This window comes from Ornithorhynchus anatinus, chromosome 12, assembly GCF_004115215.2.
Source record: "Ornithorhynchus anatinus isolate Pmale09 chromosome 12, mOrnAna1.pri.v4, whole genome shotgun sequence".
NCBI classification, from domain to species: Eukaryota; Metazoa; Chordata; class Mammalia; order Monotremata; family Ornithorhynchidae; genus Ornithorhynchus; species Ornithorhynchus anatinus.
In genome coordinates this window covers 53117861-53136846 of record NC_041739.1, presented here as the reverse complement: position 1 = coordinate 53136846, position 18986 = coordinate 53117861, and the positions used below count along the sequence as shown (strand labels likewise).

Genomic DNA, 18986 nt, shown 5'->3' with positions numbered 1-18986 from the left:
AGGTGGACTGTTTTCCTGAATTTTCCTCTGAATGCATAACAATATTATATTCTGGAGTAGCCTACCGGAACATTTCTCTGTTAACAGTAAATTGTGTTTGTGGTTATAGGAGCGGCCAAATCATTTCAACCAAACTTATTTTGAAACAAAACAATAATAATCCTAAAGGCAGCTCTGGATTTTGGACTTATTTTTTTCCATCTTTCAACTTTGAAATAATTTTCATGTCAGAGTTATAAACTCCTCCAAAAGAGGGTTTCTAATGGCCCTGTTCTTTGTCCCTTCACGCCCTTCACTGTAACAAGTCAGAGCAAACATGTACAGCCATTTTTATTTTCAAGGTTACAGTCTCTTTATAGCTAAATCAAATGCTACAGATCTATTATCAGGTGTAGCATGGGTAATTCAAATAAAAACGAATGCCCTCGAGTTTAAATGTAGGAGTTAAAAAAGAGTTAAGTATTCATACAAAAAGAAAAGGAACATAACGCAGAAATCTCTGCGGCAGACTATGCCTTGAAATTATCCTCACTAAATTACAATCATGCACTTTCCACTCTCTGTAATTAAACATTGGGTTTTATTTATTCCAGATGCATCTGCTTTCAAGTGAACCCAGATTTTCCCCCCATACTTTTATTTTATTTTTTATTACTGTAAATCCTTTTCAGGTCTTTGTGACCTGCACCTAGTTGGGCAGTAACCAGAATGTTTTTACAGATCAAAATACCAAAGGACAATTTCATGAGTCTTAATTGTATTATAGATTTTTTTTTAATCTGTGGATTTCATGGGATACACTTTGATTAATAGATATGCCTCCTAGTTGACAAAATAAAAAAATCTAAAAGGCAGTTATTGACCGATATACAAATAAGAGTGCATATCTAAGCTAATAATCAGTATGTCCTTATTTGGGGGATAAAAAAAAGAAATTATATGTTTGCTCTGATAACACTATTCCTGTTGCCAGAATGCCATGGAGGCAGATGGGAAGAGATTTATTTACATTAGGACTAATAGTTTTGTAGCTACAATGTCGAGGAAAGTCAAAATAGATTTGATTTATAACATTCCTTCTTAGAGGTAAAGCATGAATATTTTCTATGAATAGGCAGGATTTTAGTTACAGCAGTTGAGTTGAGCAGCAGCATGACCTAATGGAAAGGGCATGGGCCTGGGAGTCAGTCCTAATCCTGGCTCGGTCACATGTATGGTGTGGACCTTGGGCATGTCACTTAATTTCTCTGTGCCTCAGTTACCTCGTCTGTCAAATGGGATTAAGACTGTGAGCCCCACATGGGTCATGGATTGTGTCCAATATGAGTAGTTTATATCTATCTCAACATTTAGTACAATGCCTGAAACTTAGAAAGTGCTTAACAAATTCCTGAACTTTTTAAAAAAAAGTTTGCAAAAGCTATTTTTACAATGGCAAGGTAGTGTGGCAAAACAGAATTCTGTACCCTTGATGCCAGTACAACACAGGGGCAAGTGGGTAGGGATTTATTTTCATTCTGACCAATGGTATTATAGCCCAATCCTGACAGGCAGACATATTTTGAACCAATTTTTATAGATGAAAAAACTGATGTTGGTAGAGCTAATGCTGTTTCAGACAAGTGTAGTGTTGTGGGAGCTGGGTACTTCTGTTCCCCCTTCAGAGCCTTCCCTGGGACTCTGATTTGGCCTGTCTTCCCGAAAAGTGGACAGTTCCACATGCATGGATGTTCTATCAGCAGTATGGGAGCTGAGGAGTCAGCTGCCTGTCAACTGGTGCTGCTGCCAATCTTGTGTGGCCTAAGGCCAATGGAGGGCAGCAAAAGGGTGCAGTCTTCTAGTCAAAAAATTAATCAGTGGGATGGGTTTCTGAATAAAGGGAGATGAAAATATGCCATTGCTCATCTCCCATGAGCTGCCTTGAAAAGAAGACTGATTGTGTTGAGAAACATGAAGATGCAAAAGCCTTTCAATGGACACATGCACCCATCTATGTATATATGTCAGGGAATGCTTGCGCCCTTGAAGGTAAGGGACCAAAGCTGAGACTGGGCAAGATTCTACCTCCTTTAAGTCAAGGGAGGAAGCACCATATCGTAGAAAGCGCAAGAGGCTACGTGTTTGAGCAAGTCACTTAGCCTCTCTGAGCCTCAGTTTCCCCTTCTTAAAATGGGGGTAATAACTGTCCCCACCTCACAGGGCTGTTGTGAAAACTAAAATGAGTTTAGTAATGTGAAAGTGTTTTGGAAAATTAAAAAAAAATTCATTTTCACCTATTATTATCAACATAGTGTATTTTTAGGTTACATCTAATAATCATTATAATAATTATAGTATTTGTTAATCACTTACTATGTGCCAGCACTGTTCTAAGTGCTGAGGTAGATACAAGGTAATCAGGTTGTCCCATATGGGGGGTCACACTTTTAATCCCCATTTTACAGATGAGGTAACTGAGGCACAGAGAAGTTAAGTGAATTGCCCAAGTTCACACAGCAAACAAGTAGCAGTGCTGGGATTAGAACCCATGTCCTCTGACTCTGAAGCCCGGGGTCTTTCCACTAAGCCACACTGCTTCCACACTAGCAAATTACCAGGATCACTGGGGGGTTTTAAGAAATTCACTCTTTCCTCGATTAATAGACTGCTCTACACTAAATGCCCAAAGATGCCTAGGGCAGTCAACACTTGTTTGGAAAAATGAATCAAAATTCTTGTTTTTGAAAGGTGTAGTGGAAGTAATCTAATTTTCAGTGGAATAAAGAGGGGAATTTGCAACTAGCCCCTTTTTGTTATAGTACTACTAATAATAGTATTAATTAAGCACTTACAATGTGCAGAGCACTGTAATAAGTGCTGGGAGAGAATACACAGATGGGAATTAAACGAAGTCCCTATCTCTCGGGGGGCTCACAGTCCAAAATGTTACTGGAAGCTGTGAGAAGCTAAGGCTTCTCTAAAAGTTTTGCTTCCCTTAAAAAGCTCATCTCTTGTCACGATAATGGGATTTAGGACAAAAATTTCCAAAGATATTTCCAGTCCTGTGAGCCTCTTTGCCTCCCTCCCTCCCTCTGGGCTTCTCTGGATCTAATAGTGCTTGGCACACAGTAAGCTCTTAATAAATACCATCGTTTTTATTACAGTGTCACACACACTGTGTCAATATTCCAGTGACCAGAATTATTTTGTGTGCCCCCTGCTGGGTGCCCAGAGACTATAAGCAGGCTGATGGGTTTCTTGTGAGAGGGTCTCATGACTAGCCCAGAGGCTACCTGATGCTGCTGGGGCATACTGACTTCTCTCCTCTGCTCCTCTTCCATTACCCTAATGGTTTTTAAGACTTCCAAGAAGTTAATTGGGGGGCATGGGGAGAGGCAGAATGGAGGGCTGAAAAAGGTCAAAATGGGATTTGTACAGGACTGTGGTGGTGGTAGGGAAACAAGTGGTCTGTCCCACAAACAACCCTGTCTGGACAGTGACTCTATACAAGCATTATTTGGTGGTAAGTGTTCAATTTTTGCTATGATTGTGGTCAAAAACGGGTATTTCCTCTGCAATACCAAGTCCTCTCATTAAATAGATTGGCCCCATACAGCCCTGGTATTCAGTGAAAGTGTGTTCATGGGGGAGTTGTACTTTTGGAAGAAAAATTATTGACAGAATAACGTATTTACAAGCTGAATCTACATGATACAAGCTTACCTTCTAAGTGCCATGTACTCCTAATTCTGCCTCTGAGGCAACCTTGGGAACTTTGCAGAGTTTGATTGGAAACATTTCAGACTGTTCCATCCCCAGGTCCTGACCCTCCATTCCAACCTGGCTTATTTTAGAGCAGTTCCCAGCATCCTGGCTGGGTTGGTTGTGGTGCTTGTGGGTGGGGAAGACAGACTCTGGGTGGCCAGAACCTCAACTGTCACTTGTCAATTTTTCAGACTCCTGGCCTAACTAAGGTACACATGATGCAATCCTACACCTAAACCACCCTGTCTTCCACAGCCCAATCTTCCCAGCCCTTCTGGACAAGGAGAAAAAGCACTAGCATATCCCTCTAGCCTCAGTTTTCTAAAGGGTTTGAGACTGTGACTACTGATATCAGCAGATTCAGTTAACCATTAAGGCCTGCCCCATGTAGTTATGAATTCATGAATATAGGTATTTTAATAATATTATTTTGGGCCCTAATTCCTGGATAATTTGCTAGTGAAGTGCAATCTACCGAGGATTGTGAAGGGAATCATTTTCTGCTTGGGGATTTTCAGTTGCAACTTTATTTTGCAACTGTGCAACAGTTCAGCAAAGAGATTAGGTAAAGGTGAAGATTTAAACTTGGCTAAAATGATTTGGGTTATCTGTGGGTTTCAATTATCCATGCTATCCTCTGCCTCCCCTACTGTACTATAGCATTACAGATTGATTGGTGTTATTCATTATTCTCATAGAATATAGGACATACTCTTACCTAAAAGTTTACATGCTTGAGCTTATTCTCTTGTGAGATTTTCTGAGAAAATTTTTATAAATATTTGAATATTCTCATTATAACTATCTCTATAGGTTAATTCTTCAGTAGTTAAGAGGATGTATTTTGAAAAAAAACCAACCCAGTTAATCCACTATCTCAACAAGAGTGATGATTTAGAATAGTAAACTGATCCCTTCCCTTTCCAGGGACTAGTGTTGGATAGAGAAAGGCCTACCAGGAGCACCTTGAGGTTTTGTATTTGAATAAACAATGTGGAATGTTCAAAAAGCTGTTTGTTTTGCAGCGGGAAAAGTCTCTTACTGCTGCCTTCATCCACAGTGCAGTGAACCCTCTGAGTGGCAGATGGCAGAGGTTTCCTCAGAAGTGTTGCTCTTGTGCCTTCTAATGTAGAACTTTTCTTCTGAACTGTGACCCTTAGGCAGTTCAGGGTAAACTATTAAAGTCAAATTTACTGTTTTGTGTCAATAGGACTCTCCTTTCCCTCCCTAAAATGAGATTGAGTCTTACTAAGGGGGTCCCAGCTCTGTCCCGCTGTTTCTTCTGTCCAATTTTACCTCAGAGGAATCTGGAGCCAGGCTGCTACATTCACCCTTCAAACATTGTTTCACAGATGAAAAATTCCTCGTGCTTCACTACCATGCCAACCACAGGGATAGTTCCAGGTTCCTCCTCTTCCTAATTCCACCAAAAGAAGAGTCTTGGCAGGAAATTCCTGAGAAAACCTGTGTGAGACTTAAGTCCTAGTTTTGGTGGAAATTTATTCGCACTGATCTTTAGTGGAAGAAGAAACTGAAAAAAATGGAAAGAGGAGAGGACAGGCCATTAGAGGGCACTTTTGCAATCCTAGAGAAGAAAAATCTAGACTTTTACATTCATTTTAGCCTTTATTCTGAGAAGGAAAAGCTTTTTTACTGGATTTCTTTTCCCCTTTGGTAGTCTTGGCTTAACATAAGTGACATATAGCAGACAAATCCTCTCAATCAGTGGGTCCAATTCAAAACAAACTTAGCTCCTCTGTCCTTTGAAAAATACAATAAATTTCAACTTGCAAAGAGGATTTTATTTTTCCAGTGAACAGAGAGGTGACTAGAAATATTCACAATAAATGTAGTGAAACTGCTGCAGGTTATTTATTCTCAAGAAGTTTCACCTGTGCAGATGTTATAAAAATACATCAGACATTGACGGGGTGAAAATGAACTAATAAACTTCCATTAGTGTTTCAGAGAATGAATATTAATAGCTAACTTTTCAATCATATAAATTTTATATTTTATAATCTTAAAATATTTTGCATTTGATCATCTGTAACCTACACATAGTGGGCAATCCTGTTCATCCTCCCATGAATTTAAAGAATGATCAAAAACAATTCAGGCCCCAGATATGATGTGGCATTTGAGATAGTTCAAACCATGTCAGAAACTAACAAATGCAGTTTGGTGTAAGGAATATATTTTCGATAAAGGAAAGATGAAGTGGTATCTTTTTCCTGCGGTGGTTAATAAGGGTAAAAGGTCCTGCCACAAGAGCCTTTTAAGTGGATTAGCCAGTAAAATAACTTAAGAAGTGTGCCTTAGTCTGCATAATCTTATAATCAGAAGTCGTTTATTTTAGTAAGGGCTAGATTTCAGTGATGCTGACGCCAAGTATATGGCTTTGAGAGTTGAGAAAGTTCATTTAGAGGACGCCTTCATGAGAAACAGTTTTCATTTCTCACATTGTCTTAAACAATCTTTTGTAATAATATTGGTCACACTGAAGAGCCTGTCTTTCTCCTCAACTCTTAGCAGTATTTGCCTGCCAGGACTGGCTGGAAAATTTCCAGTCCCCACATTTATACATTAGCATCTTTGTGTGTAAGTTTGTAGACTAGATTGTAAGCTCTTGAGGGCAGGTATCATGTCTACTAATTCAGTTGTACTCTTCCTAGTGCTTAGTAGAGTGCTCTGCACACAGTAGATGCTCAATAAATACTTCTGATTAAGATTTGGTGAGGAATTGCTTCAGTTCCTGAGACTGAGAACTAACACACATCAATCATTTTTGTTACTCTAGGATGATCCTGCTTCAATGGTGTGTGGTGTGGCTGCTGCTGCCACTCTGTTCCAGGGCCCAGAAGTTACCTACCAGAGATGAGGAACTTTTTCAGATGCAGATCCGGGACAAAGCATTTTTCCATGACTCATCAGTTATCCCAGACGGAGCTGAAATTAGCAGCTATCTCTTTAGAGACACACCTAAAAGGTATCCTGACCATAGAGCCTTGAATGCCAGCATCCTCATAAAGGATGTATAAGAAAGGAAACATAGTTTTAGAATCAGGTTGAATGGAGACACCAAGTCAGCGAATACCATCAACCTCTGTATTCCAAATGTAAAGCAAAATGGTGGGCTTCAGAGGATGCCCAAGAGTTCCTTCTGACTGTTTAGAGACTCCATCTTCGTCTTTCAGGCACTTCTGGTTGTTTGTTATTCTTCCAGGCTGGAAACTGCTGGGTTTGATTCCTCAGAGTGTTGTATTTGAAAGTTCATAGCAGTTTCTGTGAGACAGCTTTCCCCTTCTGCCCCAGTTAGCTAAACCATTGTTAGTTTTAATAACACTGATGAAAACTGGAGTGTTCTACCCTTTGGGCAACAATCAAGGGGAAACAAGTGCTGGACTATTGAGCTAGAAAGGTTCAACTTTGGAAACAGGTACGAAATGCCAAATGTGCTGTACCTACAATTTTTCTCCAGTGACCTGCTCACCTCCTTTGAGCTCAACTGGACAAGTCATCACTCAGGGAGTGATCAACTGTACTTTATGATCTGTAGGCACTGATGACTTTGGCAGAGGGAAAATTCTCCTCAAGGATTTTTTCACTTGAGGCAGCTTATTAGTAGAATTAACTCAATTTAGGAATAAACCAGGGGGAGCCTTGGTTGCCCACACAGCGGCAGGTTTTAGTTGCGGGGAAAGTGGTTAGTCAACTTTAAGGGGACTTTTGCAGTCGCTGCCCCACCCTGGAAACAGAAGAGCCCTTGAAGTCTCTGCCTTTCTCCTGCTTCTCTCCTCTGGGCTCTATGGGGCAGGTGTTTGGTGGGTCCTGGGGCAAACCTGGGGTCAGGTGTGAAGCATGACAAGGGAGAAGCAGAGTTACCTTCTGCTTTAGAGCTTCTGCTCCTTAAAATCTCTCTTCCAGGGCACACGGTGGACAGAACAATAGCAGCAGCAGACAGTTCCACTCTTAGAAAACCCCTCTGGCCTTGAGATGCCAGTTTGCCGGAAGCCCACAAAGCACATTGGCCCTGCCCTCCCTCCCTGAATCTTTCTTTGCATGTTTGCCAACTGGGGTAGTGATCCAGGTGATCTGGATCTAGTGATTTAGCTAGAATCCCAGAGGGCCATGCCTCAGAAGGGACTAGACACAGTGGGGGAGAGCTCATTCAAGCTTTCAAAGCCCAAATCAATCTATCAGTGGCATTTCCTGAGCACTTTACTATGTGCAGAGCACTGTACTGAGCACAGAGTAGAATACAAGACAAAACAGTACGTAAACATGAACCCTGCCTAAAGGAGTTTGCTGACTAGAGGGTGAGACAGACACTAAAATAAATTGCAGACAGACATAAGTATATAGGTGCTGAGGAGCTAGGAGCAGGGAGAATATCAAAGTACTTAGGAGGAACAGACCCAAATGCATACGCAGCACAAAAGGGAGGCCTTAAATAGGAAAATGAGAGCTTAGTCAGGGAAGGCCTCTTGGAGAAGATATGATTTTAAGTTGGGTGTTGAACAGGAGAAGAGTGGTGGTCTGTTGCCCGAAGTTACAGTGTGGCAGAGTCACTTGGTGTATAAATCTGGTATTATTTTTGTTATTGTTGAATGGGGTTGGGGGGTATTCAGTTTTGCAAGGTGAAAGTGCTGTGCAGAAATCGAACAGGCACTATCTCCATCAGGAATAAAATTAATTCCCCACCTCAGAGGGGCCAGTGGATTGCTGAGGAAAAGTGCAAGAGTGAATATGTCAAGATAGCTCTAAAAAGTTCTGTACGCTACATGTTGTGAATCTTTTAGTTTAATTTTATTAAAAGAGGGAATGGGTAAAAAATGTGAAGCAGTACATTTCAGGGACTAATTTTCCTAAATCAAATTAAAATTAATCTAATGAGAACAGTAAAGGGTAAAAGAAAGTAGTCATGATACTTTAATTAACATTTAACTTGAAAAAGAACAAGCAATTTGTACCATAGAGCACTTGGTTCTGTTTCTTTATATATAAAACATCTGAATTCAGTTATTCAGGTCACTGCAGTGACTCAACAGCCTCAACACCTTTGTTTTTCTTGGACAATCTGGCTGATGAAAATTCAGTGATAAAGTTTTGGTTTTTAATTTAAAGGATTAGAAGAAAACACACTGATTGAGGATCCTATTTGTAATCTCCATTTTGGAATCCATAAGTGTGTATAACCAGCAGGGTAACTTAATGGAAAGACCATAGACCTGGGAGTCAGGGGACCTGGGTTCTAATCCCAACTCCATCACTTGTCTGCTGTGTGACCCTCAGCAAGTCACTCCATTTCTCTGTGCCTCAGTTTGGTCACCTGTAAAATGAGGATTTAGTACTTGTTCTCCCTCCTACTTAGACTATGAGCCCCATATGGGACAGGACTATGTCCATTCTGATGGTCCCAGCATGTAGTTCAGTGTTTGGTGTATAGTGAATGCTTCACAAATACCACTATTTGCTATTTTTATTAGCAGTAAGAATAAGCAGCACATAATAGTGATGATGATAAATAGTTGAAGGTCCAGCATAACAGGTCCAGGAAGAGAAGGCAGGGCCAGTGAGAACAACTTCTGAGGTAGACACTGTGTAAACACCCAAATCAAGGAGCCAAAACCCTGCTCCTTAAAAAAAAACCCTGAGGTTTTATTAAGGTCAGGCTGAAAACTTGGTCCTAAAATGTTTTCCGTGTGGTTTTATGGAATCTGTAATTCACTTAATGCCTAGTCATTGGGAAGTACTAGTCACCTGTTCTGGTCCTACTTGGTTCAATATTTAAAGAAAATGTTACATTTGTATAGTAATGTAAGGAATATACTCTCCCAAATGCCTAGTACAGTGATCTGCACACAGAAGTCAATCATATTTATTTAGCGCTGACTGTGTGCAGAGCACTATACTAAGCGCTTGGGAGAGTACACTATAAGAATAAACAGACACATTCCCTGCCTACAACAAACTTACAGTCTAGAGGAGGAAGCAATAAGTACCACTTATTCATTGATTGATTGATTGATTGAATAGAATGTTACATGAGGGAAGTAGAGAATCTGGTTTCTGTTTGTGTTTTGCCCACTGTAACTCATTGACCTATAAAAGTCAGTAAATCTCTCTGGGCTTTAGTTGCTCCATCTGGAAAATGGGCTATGTGACAGGCATAGTTTGAAAGTTAATTGAACAGTGGACTTAGGGATTTTTAGAAAAAAAAAACAAGAAGTAATTATTGTTCTTGTTAAGATTTGTCCCTGACAGTCCCTGTGGGAATTATGAAGTAGATCCTTAAATAAAAAGAGGGAGGAGAGTAATTTTTAATTCATTTAAAAAAATTAATAAGTTAAAAATAAACTTTTATTCTAGTGCCCTAAAGACTAGCTTATAGAGCTTTATTTCTGGAAAAAAGATTGACAAAATGGAGTGTTGAAAGCTCTATCCAATGGACTGGATTGTGAAAGTTCTATCTTAAAGGTATCAAAGGGACTGTTGAAGTGAATAACTGCATATTTAGTAGTTCTGTTTAGTACAGCAAGGTGTAATTTTTTCTCGGAACTGGAAGCCTTTTTGAAATAGGATTTTTTTAAAAAAAAACTTAGCCTTGGGGCACTTAATATCTGTGTTGAGGAAGAGGATTTCTAGGACTTTCAGTGACTTGGAACCAATAGTACAGTTATCTGAGTGGAGAAGTAGCATATAGTGTTCTCTAACCTTTTTCAGTCCAAAGCAAACCAAACTACTTCCACACACTTCACTGCAAACCAGTGACATGGGGAAATCAGAATGCTCAAACACGATCCAGTTTGGCTTGATTCAGAACAAGGAAAGGTTTCTGGATCATACTTGAGGACAACCAAACATGGGCAGTAAAATCTAACCCAGCCATACCTACAATTATACCAGCTTGCCTTGGCTGCCGTGGTGACAGAGTTGGGAATCAATGGTTGAAAGAACAGTTTGGGCGGGAGAAGTGGCTTTCAGTGATTGATTGTAGCCTGAGGCAAGCCGCTAGAACTTCTCTGAGGATGAATAATGTGCTTAAGTTCTCTCAGTAAATTGGTGGTTAATTTAGCAAGAAAGTTTAGGCCACTAGGAAGTGTGCCCAAGGAATCCATTGTGTCCTCTCCTAATTACTAAAGTTAAAAATGGACTCACTTTTCCCTCAAATCTATGTAATTCAAATGGTAAATACTTCCCTGTCTCTCCCATTGCCTGAACTTACTCATGTTTCTTCAGGTATTTCTTTGTGGTGGAGGAAGACAATACACCCCTGTCTGTTACAGTCACACCATGTGATGCTCCTCTAGAATGGAAACTGAGTCTACAAGAGCTCCCAGAAGATACCAGTGGAGAAGGCTCAGGTGAGGAACTGACTTCCTTAAAGCCATTTTTATGGGATTTGAGAATAAACATATTTTAAATCAACAAGAAAATAAGAATCCAAATACCCCAGTTAGGAATGAAGAAGAATTTTTGTTGTGGGGTAGATGCTGATTTTTTTAAAAAAAAGGTTAATTGAAAGGGCTGGGGTCATTTAGGAGTCAATACTGCCTAATAGAAAGAGCACAGCCTAGTAAAAACAATGAGATTGGGAGTTGAGTCCCAAGTTCTAGTCCAGGTTTTGCCATTGGCTTTCTGTGTGACCTTGGATAAGTCACTTAATTTTCTGTGTCTCAGTTTCCTCATCTGAATAAGATGTAATATTTTCTCTTTTTTCCTATTAGTCTGTGAGCCTCATGTAGGACAGGGACTATGTCTGATCTCATTATCTTGTCTCTACTCCAGAGCTTATTTCAGTATGTGGAACACTGTGAGTGCTTAACACACACCATAATTGTTATCACTGAAGCCCCTTGAAGGGGTAGTACTTGTCCAGTAGCTAAGGCCTGAGTGGAGATGGATGAAGTAACTTTTTGACCAAGACTGTTCCCTAGAAATCTTTGCCCAGGGTGTAGACCACTCTTTTCAGAAGCACCTTAGCCTTTTCAACCACTGGGAAAAGAGGAGTCCCACAAAATAGTGTCCAGGGAAGCTGATTGTAGAAAGTTCTTGTTGCATTCATGTACCTATAAATTGGATTAGAAAGGACAAGGAATCTAGCTACAATGTTAATGTTACTCATTCTAAAGGTGATAAACAATTGTAATAATAATGTTGGTATTTGTTAAGCGCTTACTATGTGCAGAGCACTGTTCTAAGCGCTGGGATAGATACAGGGTAATCAGGTTGTCCAACGTGAGGTTCACAGTTAATCCCCATTTTACAGATGAGGTAACTGAGGCACAGAGCAGTGAAGTGACTTGCCCACAGTCACACAGCTGACAAGTGGCAGAGCAGGGAGTCGAACCCATGACCTCTGACTCCGAAGCCCAGGTTCTTTCCACTGAGCCACGCTGCTTCCGTATAGAATGGGGAAAAGAGCTTAAGGTCACAAATACAAACTTCTAGTGAAGCTTGGGATAGTAGACAAATTTCTTAAAAACATCGGTGTGCACAACACAGTTTTCAAACTATTGGATCAAATATTTTGCATCATTAAGCCCTGATCCTTTCCAAAAGAAATTGATCTATTCACCTGACTGAGGCATGCATATCTTTTGACAGATAACTGTTACAGCCTTACAAGATTCATTGCTCCACCATGCTCTGGTTCTCATGGTTTGTAACAAAGGGTGGTCTTCTTAAAAATTCCAGGTGAACCAGAACCATTGGAACAGCAGAGGCAGCAGATTAACAATGATGAGGGCACTGAGTTATTCTCCTACAAAGGCAATGATGTCGAGTACTTTGTATCTTCAACATCCCCTTCTGGCTTATACCAACTGGAGCTTCTTTCAACAGAGAAAGATACTCATTTTAAAGTCTATGCCACCACGACCCCCGAGTCGGATCAGCCATATCCTGAACTCCCTTATGACCCGAGGGTTGACGTGACCTCTCTGGGACGTACGACAGTTACTTTGGCATGGAAGCCAAGCCCCACTGCATCTTTGCTCAAACAGCCAATTCAGTATTGTGTGGTCATCAACAAAGAACACAATTTCAAAAGCCTCTGCGCCGTCGAAGCTAAACTCAGTGCGGATGACGCCTTTATGGTGGCCCCCAAACCTGGACTGGATTTCAGCCCTTTCGACTTTGCTCATTTTGGTTTTCCATCAGACAGTAATTCCGGGAAGGAGCGCGGCTTCATCACGAAGCAATCTTCTAAGTTAGGTCGTCACTTTTATTCAAAGCCCAAGGTTGACATCCACAAGATCTGCATCGGGAACAAGAATATTTTCACCGTGTCTGACCTGAAACCCAATACGCAGTACTACTTTGACATGTTTGCAGTGAACAGCAATAGTAACATGAGCACTGCCTACTTGGGCACTTTTGCAAGAACCAAAGAGGAAGCCAAACAGAAGACAGTGGAGCTGAAAGATGGGAAAGTTACAGATGTATTTATTAAGAGGAAGGGGGCAAAGTTTCTACGGTTCGCCCCTGTGTCTTCCCATCAAAAGGTCACCTTCTTTGTTCACTCCTGCCTGGATGCTATACAGATCCAAGTCAGGAGAGATGGGAAACTTCTCCTGTCCCAGAATGTCGAAAGTGTCCGCCAGTTTCAGATCAGGGGAAAACCGAAAGCCAAGTATCTCATCAGGCTGAAAGGCAACAAGAAAGGAGCCTCTATGCTGAAGATCCTGGCCACCTCGAGACCCAGTAAACAGTCATTCCCCTCCTTACCTGATGATACTCGAATCAAAGCCTTCGACAAGCTCCGCACCTGTTCCTCAGTCACAGTGGCTTGGCTGGGCACTCAGGAGAGGAACAAGTTCTGCATCTACAAAAAGGAGGTGGAGGATGATTACAGCGATGAGCAAAAGAAGAGGGAACAGAATCAATGTCTGGGGCCAGAGACAAGGAAGAAGTCCGAAAAGGTTCTCTGTAAATATTTCCATAGCCAGAATCTGCACAAAGCAGTGACCACAGAGACAATCAGAGGCCTTCTGCCAGGCAAATCATACCTGCTGGATGTGTATGTCATAGGGCACGGAGGGCACTCGGTGAAGTATCAGAGTAAACTGGTGAAAACAAGGAAGTTCTGTTAGAAGTACAGATCAACTGTACGGAACTCCAAGCGGAGCTTTAGCTTCCCATCAGTATAAAGATTGACTACTTGCACAGCTGAGAGAAGTTGTGACCCATATTTGTACTGTGTAAGAAAAGCTAGCCTCCTGCATATTTATGTTTACATAATTCATGTTCAAGAGGAATGAGCCACATGCTCTCGGAAGGCATCTGGCAGTTGTATGATTCTACGTCCAGTGCTCCTGTTTGATGGTCTCGAAGGTGTCCAGGACAGTGGGAAGGCTCACAGGAACTGCCATTCTTTGCTTCCACGTTTGCATGAACTGCTTCTAAATTATTTTATTACAAAGTCTGAAACAGGTCATTCAGTGCACACAGCCTCCAATGCAAATATCTTTGCCTCATAGATACTAGGATTTCTGTAAATTATTTTATAAAGTCTTGTTTTAAATGTCTGTGTTTCTATGATTGTAAACTTTTAAAATTCATCCCCTGTTAAAGTACAGATCTAATCTTAAGTATGAACGGGACTGCTCCCCAGCAGGTTTTGTTGCTATTGTAAATTCTTTGTGTTAAATGTTTAAATACTGTATGTATTTCATGTACAAAGTTGTGATACATTATATTCCTGTACATAAAATTAAAAATACTAGATTATACTTGGCATGTCTTGTCTTTGCCATTTTAGGAGGGAAAAACAGGCAGCTTGCTTAGCCCCCTTTCTCATCCTCTCGCCTTGAACTCCTTCTCGCTCCTAATGTGGCCTAAATGGTGGCAGGACTAAAGCTCCGTGAATGTATTGTACTCCAGTAGAGAAAGTTGTCCACGTTTGTTTTTTTTAACATTGATCAGGAGTCAGGTATTTGGAAAGTTAAGACGACCACCATTTAATTGCTTACAGACGAGGACAAATCAGACTACTTCAATCAACGTTAAACAAATGTTCCTTGCAACTTAAAATGAGTACCATTTCACACATCTGTTTTTAAGGACAAAATGCAGCTGTTCCAAGGGTTTTTTTCCATTTGTTTAAATATTAACAAAATAATTGATTTAATTTCCGAATGAAGCAACTCAGCAACCACCACTTAGGCCTGTGGTTAGTAAGAGGAAAACTACAGAAGCTATTTTTTTTTTTAAGCATGAAACTGCCCCCCTTTAACAGAGTTCGGGAACCCCGACCAATAAGAGGAAGCTCTGGGATTTGGGGATGGTTGACCCTTGGTGGCATTTTAGGGGCCAAAGAACTCAGCCTTCATTATTATCACCCATGGCAATATTTACTGAGCATCACTGGAGGCAAAGAGATTTCAACCTAACGGGGGAAGCAAGGCAATGCAAGAAGCCAAATATACAAGAGGTAAGAGTGAGTAGATAGCAGTGATGAAAAACTATGAGTTAGCAATGAAACAAATTTATATAAACATTAATGTCAAGGTGGCCAGTGGGGAGTCAGGACCAGAAAGGTGGGGAATTAGTCAGGGAATGCCTCTTAGCACAGGTGACTCTTTAGGAGAGCTTAAAAAGAAGAGAAAGATGAGATTTGGCAGATATGAGGGGCAGGGGGATTCCAATAATAATAATTATGGTATTTGTTAAGCTCTTACTATATGCCAAGCACTGTTCTAAGCACTGGAGTAGATCCAAGGTAATCAGGTTGTTTCATATGGGGCTCACAGTCATAATCCCCATTTTACCAATGAGTTAACTGAGGTACAGAGAAGTTAAGTGGTTTGCCCAAGGTCACACAGCAGATGAGTGGTAGAGTTGGAATTAGAACCCATGTCCTCTGACTCCCAAGCCCGTGCTCTTTCCACTAAACCATGTTGCTTTTCAGCAGGAGGAAGGGCATGACCAATAGGTTAGAGTTGTGGGAGTCACAAGCGAGCTTCCTTTAGAAAGTCTGTGCTTTAGCTTTTTGCTGTCCCCAAGAAGAGGTGGAAGAAATGGGAGCTCCCTCCAAAGTATGAAAAGAAAACCAGTGTTTTTGACAGAACTACAGGTGTGATGGCACTCCTTTGTGCTATGTTGACAAGGCTTAATAGGGACCTTTTAGAAGCTGTATTTATTCCATTAAATGCTGCTCTAGTGCCCTTCAAGACTCCAAAAGTGTCTGATGTGCTCGCTAGGGAGAATCACTTTGAGAGAGTCAAGAGTCCATCTATCAGCCTCAGTAATCCAGCCTTTCCTAGTTTTTCGAGCTTTGATGAGAAAGCCCTTATAGATAATGAATATGTACTTGAAATGAAAATTATGTAGATAATGAATAAATAGTTTGCAAGTGTGCAGATCTCTCATTTAGGGAGCAAAAGCAGAACTAGCAGAAAAAGCAGAAAACTGACAATCAGGAGATCCAGCTTCTACCCACCAGTACTGCCACTGGTCTGCTAGGCATCCTTGGGCAACTCCCTTAACCATACTGTGCTTCAGTTTCCATTTCCTGATAACTCCCCCTTTCCTCTTGGATTGCAGCGCGGCTCAGTGGAAAGAGCCCGGGCTTGGGAGTCAGAGGTCGTGGGTTCTAATCCCAACTCTGCCACTTGCCACCTGTGTGACTTTGGGCAAGTCAATTCACTTCTCTGTGCCTCAGTTACCTGATCTGTAAAATGGGATTAAAATTGTGAGCCCCATGGGGGACAACCTGATCACCTTGTATCTCCCAGCACTTAGAACAGTGCTTTGCACATAGTAAGCACTTAACAAATACCACCGTTATTATTACGATAAGAACTGGGCCCAACTTGAGTGTCTTGTATGGAATGTGGTAAGTAGTACATAGTAAGTATTATAAGTACTATAGTACTTACTAGTATAGTAAGGAAGTACTATAGAGAAGCAGCATGGCTTAGTGGAAAGATCACGGGCTTGGGAGTCAGAGGCTATGGGTTCTAATCCCTGTTCTGCCACTTAGCTGTGTGACTTTGGACAAGTCATTTAACTTCTCTGTGCCTCAGTAACCTCATCTGTAAAATGGGGGTTAAGACTGTGAGCCCCACGTTGGACAACCTGATTATCTTGTATTTACCCCAGCACTTAGAACAGTGCTTTGCACATTGTAAGTGCTTAACAAATACCATTATTATTATTAAGTACCTAGTAAGTACTAGAATTATCATCACTGGTGTTTCCATTCAGATATTTGAAAGCAGCCTGGTGTCATTCCAGAAAACAAAGGGCTAATTGCAACTGTTTTTTTCTTAGAAATAATGAGATAGTAGCAAGCAGGAAAACCTCACCTTGAATGTCTGGTTCAGATAACTGAATCAGGTGGAGAGTTTAGAATCCAAACAGACTTCCAGCAGGGTGACTGAGACAATTCTTGGAAAAAATTATCTCAGAGATGCCTTCCTGCAAGTGCCTCTGCCTTGAAGAGCTCTGAATTTTGTGGGATTCAGGATTTCAAACAGAATTAAACTTTTTGAAGTCCATTTCAACATTGCCTTTGAAATGGTCATGCCATTGTTAATGGGAACAATGCATAGACAGTTTAGAAATGTGCTTATTTGAAAATAAAATATTTTTCCATGGTCACTTCGGATAGTTTTTTTTTTTAAGTTGCAAGTCATTCCTATTCTATATGTAAGTGCCATATGTGGAAAAACACTTGAGGCCTTTTGGCTATTATTCAATTTGTGTTCATGACAAAACTCTATTTGTTGCTTTCAGATGCATAATGAAGTCCATAGTGAGGTCGAGGTTGCTTCATTAATGGAGGAAAATGGGGCTCATTTTCTAGGCCCCAGCCCTTAGGGGGTCCACTATGGCCATCCTGATGATGATGGTGATAATAATAATAATTATGGTACTTGTTAAGCACTTACTATGTGCCAGGCACAGTACTAAACACTGGTAGATAGAAGTAATTCAGTTGGACACAGTCCCTGTCCAACGTGGGGCTCACAGTTTCAATCTCCATTTTAAAGATGAGGTAACTGAGGCATAGAGAAGTAAAATGACTTGTTTAAGGTCACAAAATAGACAAGTGACTGAGCTTCTGACTCCCAGGCCTGTACTTTATCCACTAGGCCAAGATATGGTGGCCCTGCCCTCTAAAATATCCCTTTCGCTACAAACACTGCTCTGGTTTGAAAATTTTCCCAGCAAAGTGAGGTTGGCCAGGAACCTAAGGAGGTACATGAAAGAAGTAGGAGGATACAAAGGGCACCTTAAGCTTGAGGGGGCCTTCTGGGTTCCCACCACTTCGAAGCCACCAGCCCTCTGATCTAGCCATCTGGAGTGGATGTGGAGCATAGTGGAACTAGTGAGTGAGACAGATGACCCTGGATGACTCTTTCACTTCTTCCCTCCCTCATCCCATGCCCCATATCCAGCTTCTCCCCTGAGTAGTGGGAAGGTAGGGATTTGAAGCCCTGGATTCTGATCAAATGAAAAAAACCATCAGCCTAGGAGTCGGGAGACTGGAGTTGTAGTTCCTGCTCTGCCACCGGGTTGCTATTTGATGTTTGGGATGTCACAACCTCTGAAGCCTCAGTTTCCTCATCTGTAAAATGGGGAGAAGATGAATTGTGATCCTCTATGTGGGAGAGGGACTGGGTCCAATCTAATAACTTTTTATCAACCTCAGCACTTAACATACAGTAATAATAATAATTAATCCCTGATTTTCAATGTGTCCAGGTCCAGCCCCGCCATCAACACTTACCTCTTATCTTTAGTCAGGATGTCTTTGTTGGGTTCTGCAGATTAAAAAAAAAATGCATGTTACAGTCAGTACCTAACTTGAAGTTTCTTTGCACAGCCCTAAGCACAAGACACAAAGCAGGCTCCAGGGTGGGGGCTAGTGAGCAATATCCAAGGCCAAGGGCCTGTCAAGTACCAAAGATGTTGACTGGATCAGGGATAGGAAGGAAAGGGAGAGCCACATTTCTTCCAACTGGCATAGTATTTCAACCAGTAACAGCTGAAAGGATCACCTTTGAGAGAGAGCAAAGCTAAGATTTCCCAGCAAGCTCAGCATGCCTGAGGCAAAGTATTGTAAGAGTTCAGAATCCACCTTTGCATCAGACAGAAACTCCTTACCATTGGCTTTAAAGCACTCAGTCAGCTCATCTCATCCTAGCTCACCTCACTGATCTACTACAGCCCAGCCCGCTCATTCTGCTCCTCTAGCGCTAGTTTACTCCCTATGCCCTGCTCTCATCTAT

The 18986-nt window shown here is 41.2% G+C and overlaps 1 protein-coding gene across 1 annotated transcript in view; it reads left to right on the top strand.

The window, feature by feature from the left end:
• Positions 1-14480, top strand: part of NDNF (neuron derived neurotrophic factor) — a 30527-nt gene extending 16047 nt beyond the window's left edge. Inside the window, exons 2-4 of the mRNA XM_001513476.4 lie at positions 6545-6733; positions 10987-11111; positions 12445-14480. Coding sequence (XP_001513526.1) covers positions 6546-6733; positions 10987-11111; positions 12445-13841 — 1710 coding nt within the window. The 5' untranslated portion in view covers position 6545 and the 3' untranslated portion in view covers positions 13842-14480. The remainder of the gene's footprint in view (positions 1-6544; positions 6734-10986; positions 11112-12444) is intronic.
• Positions 14481-18986: the final 4506 nt, after the last annotated feature.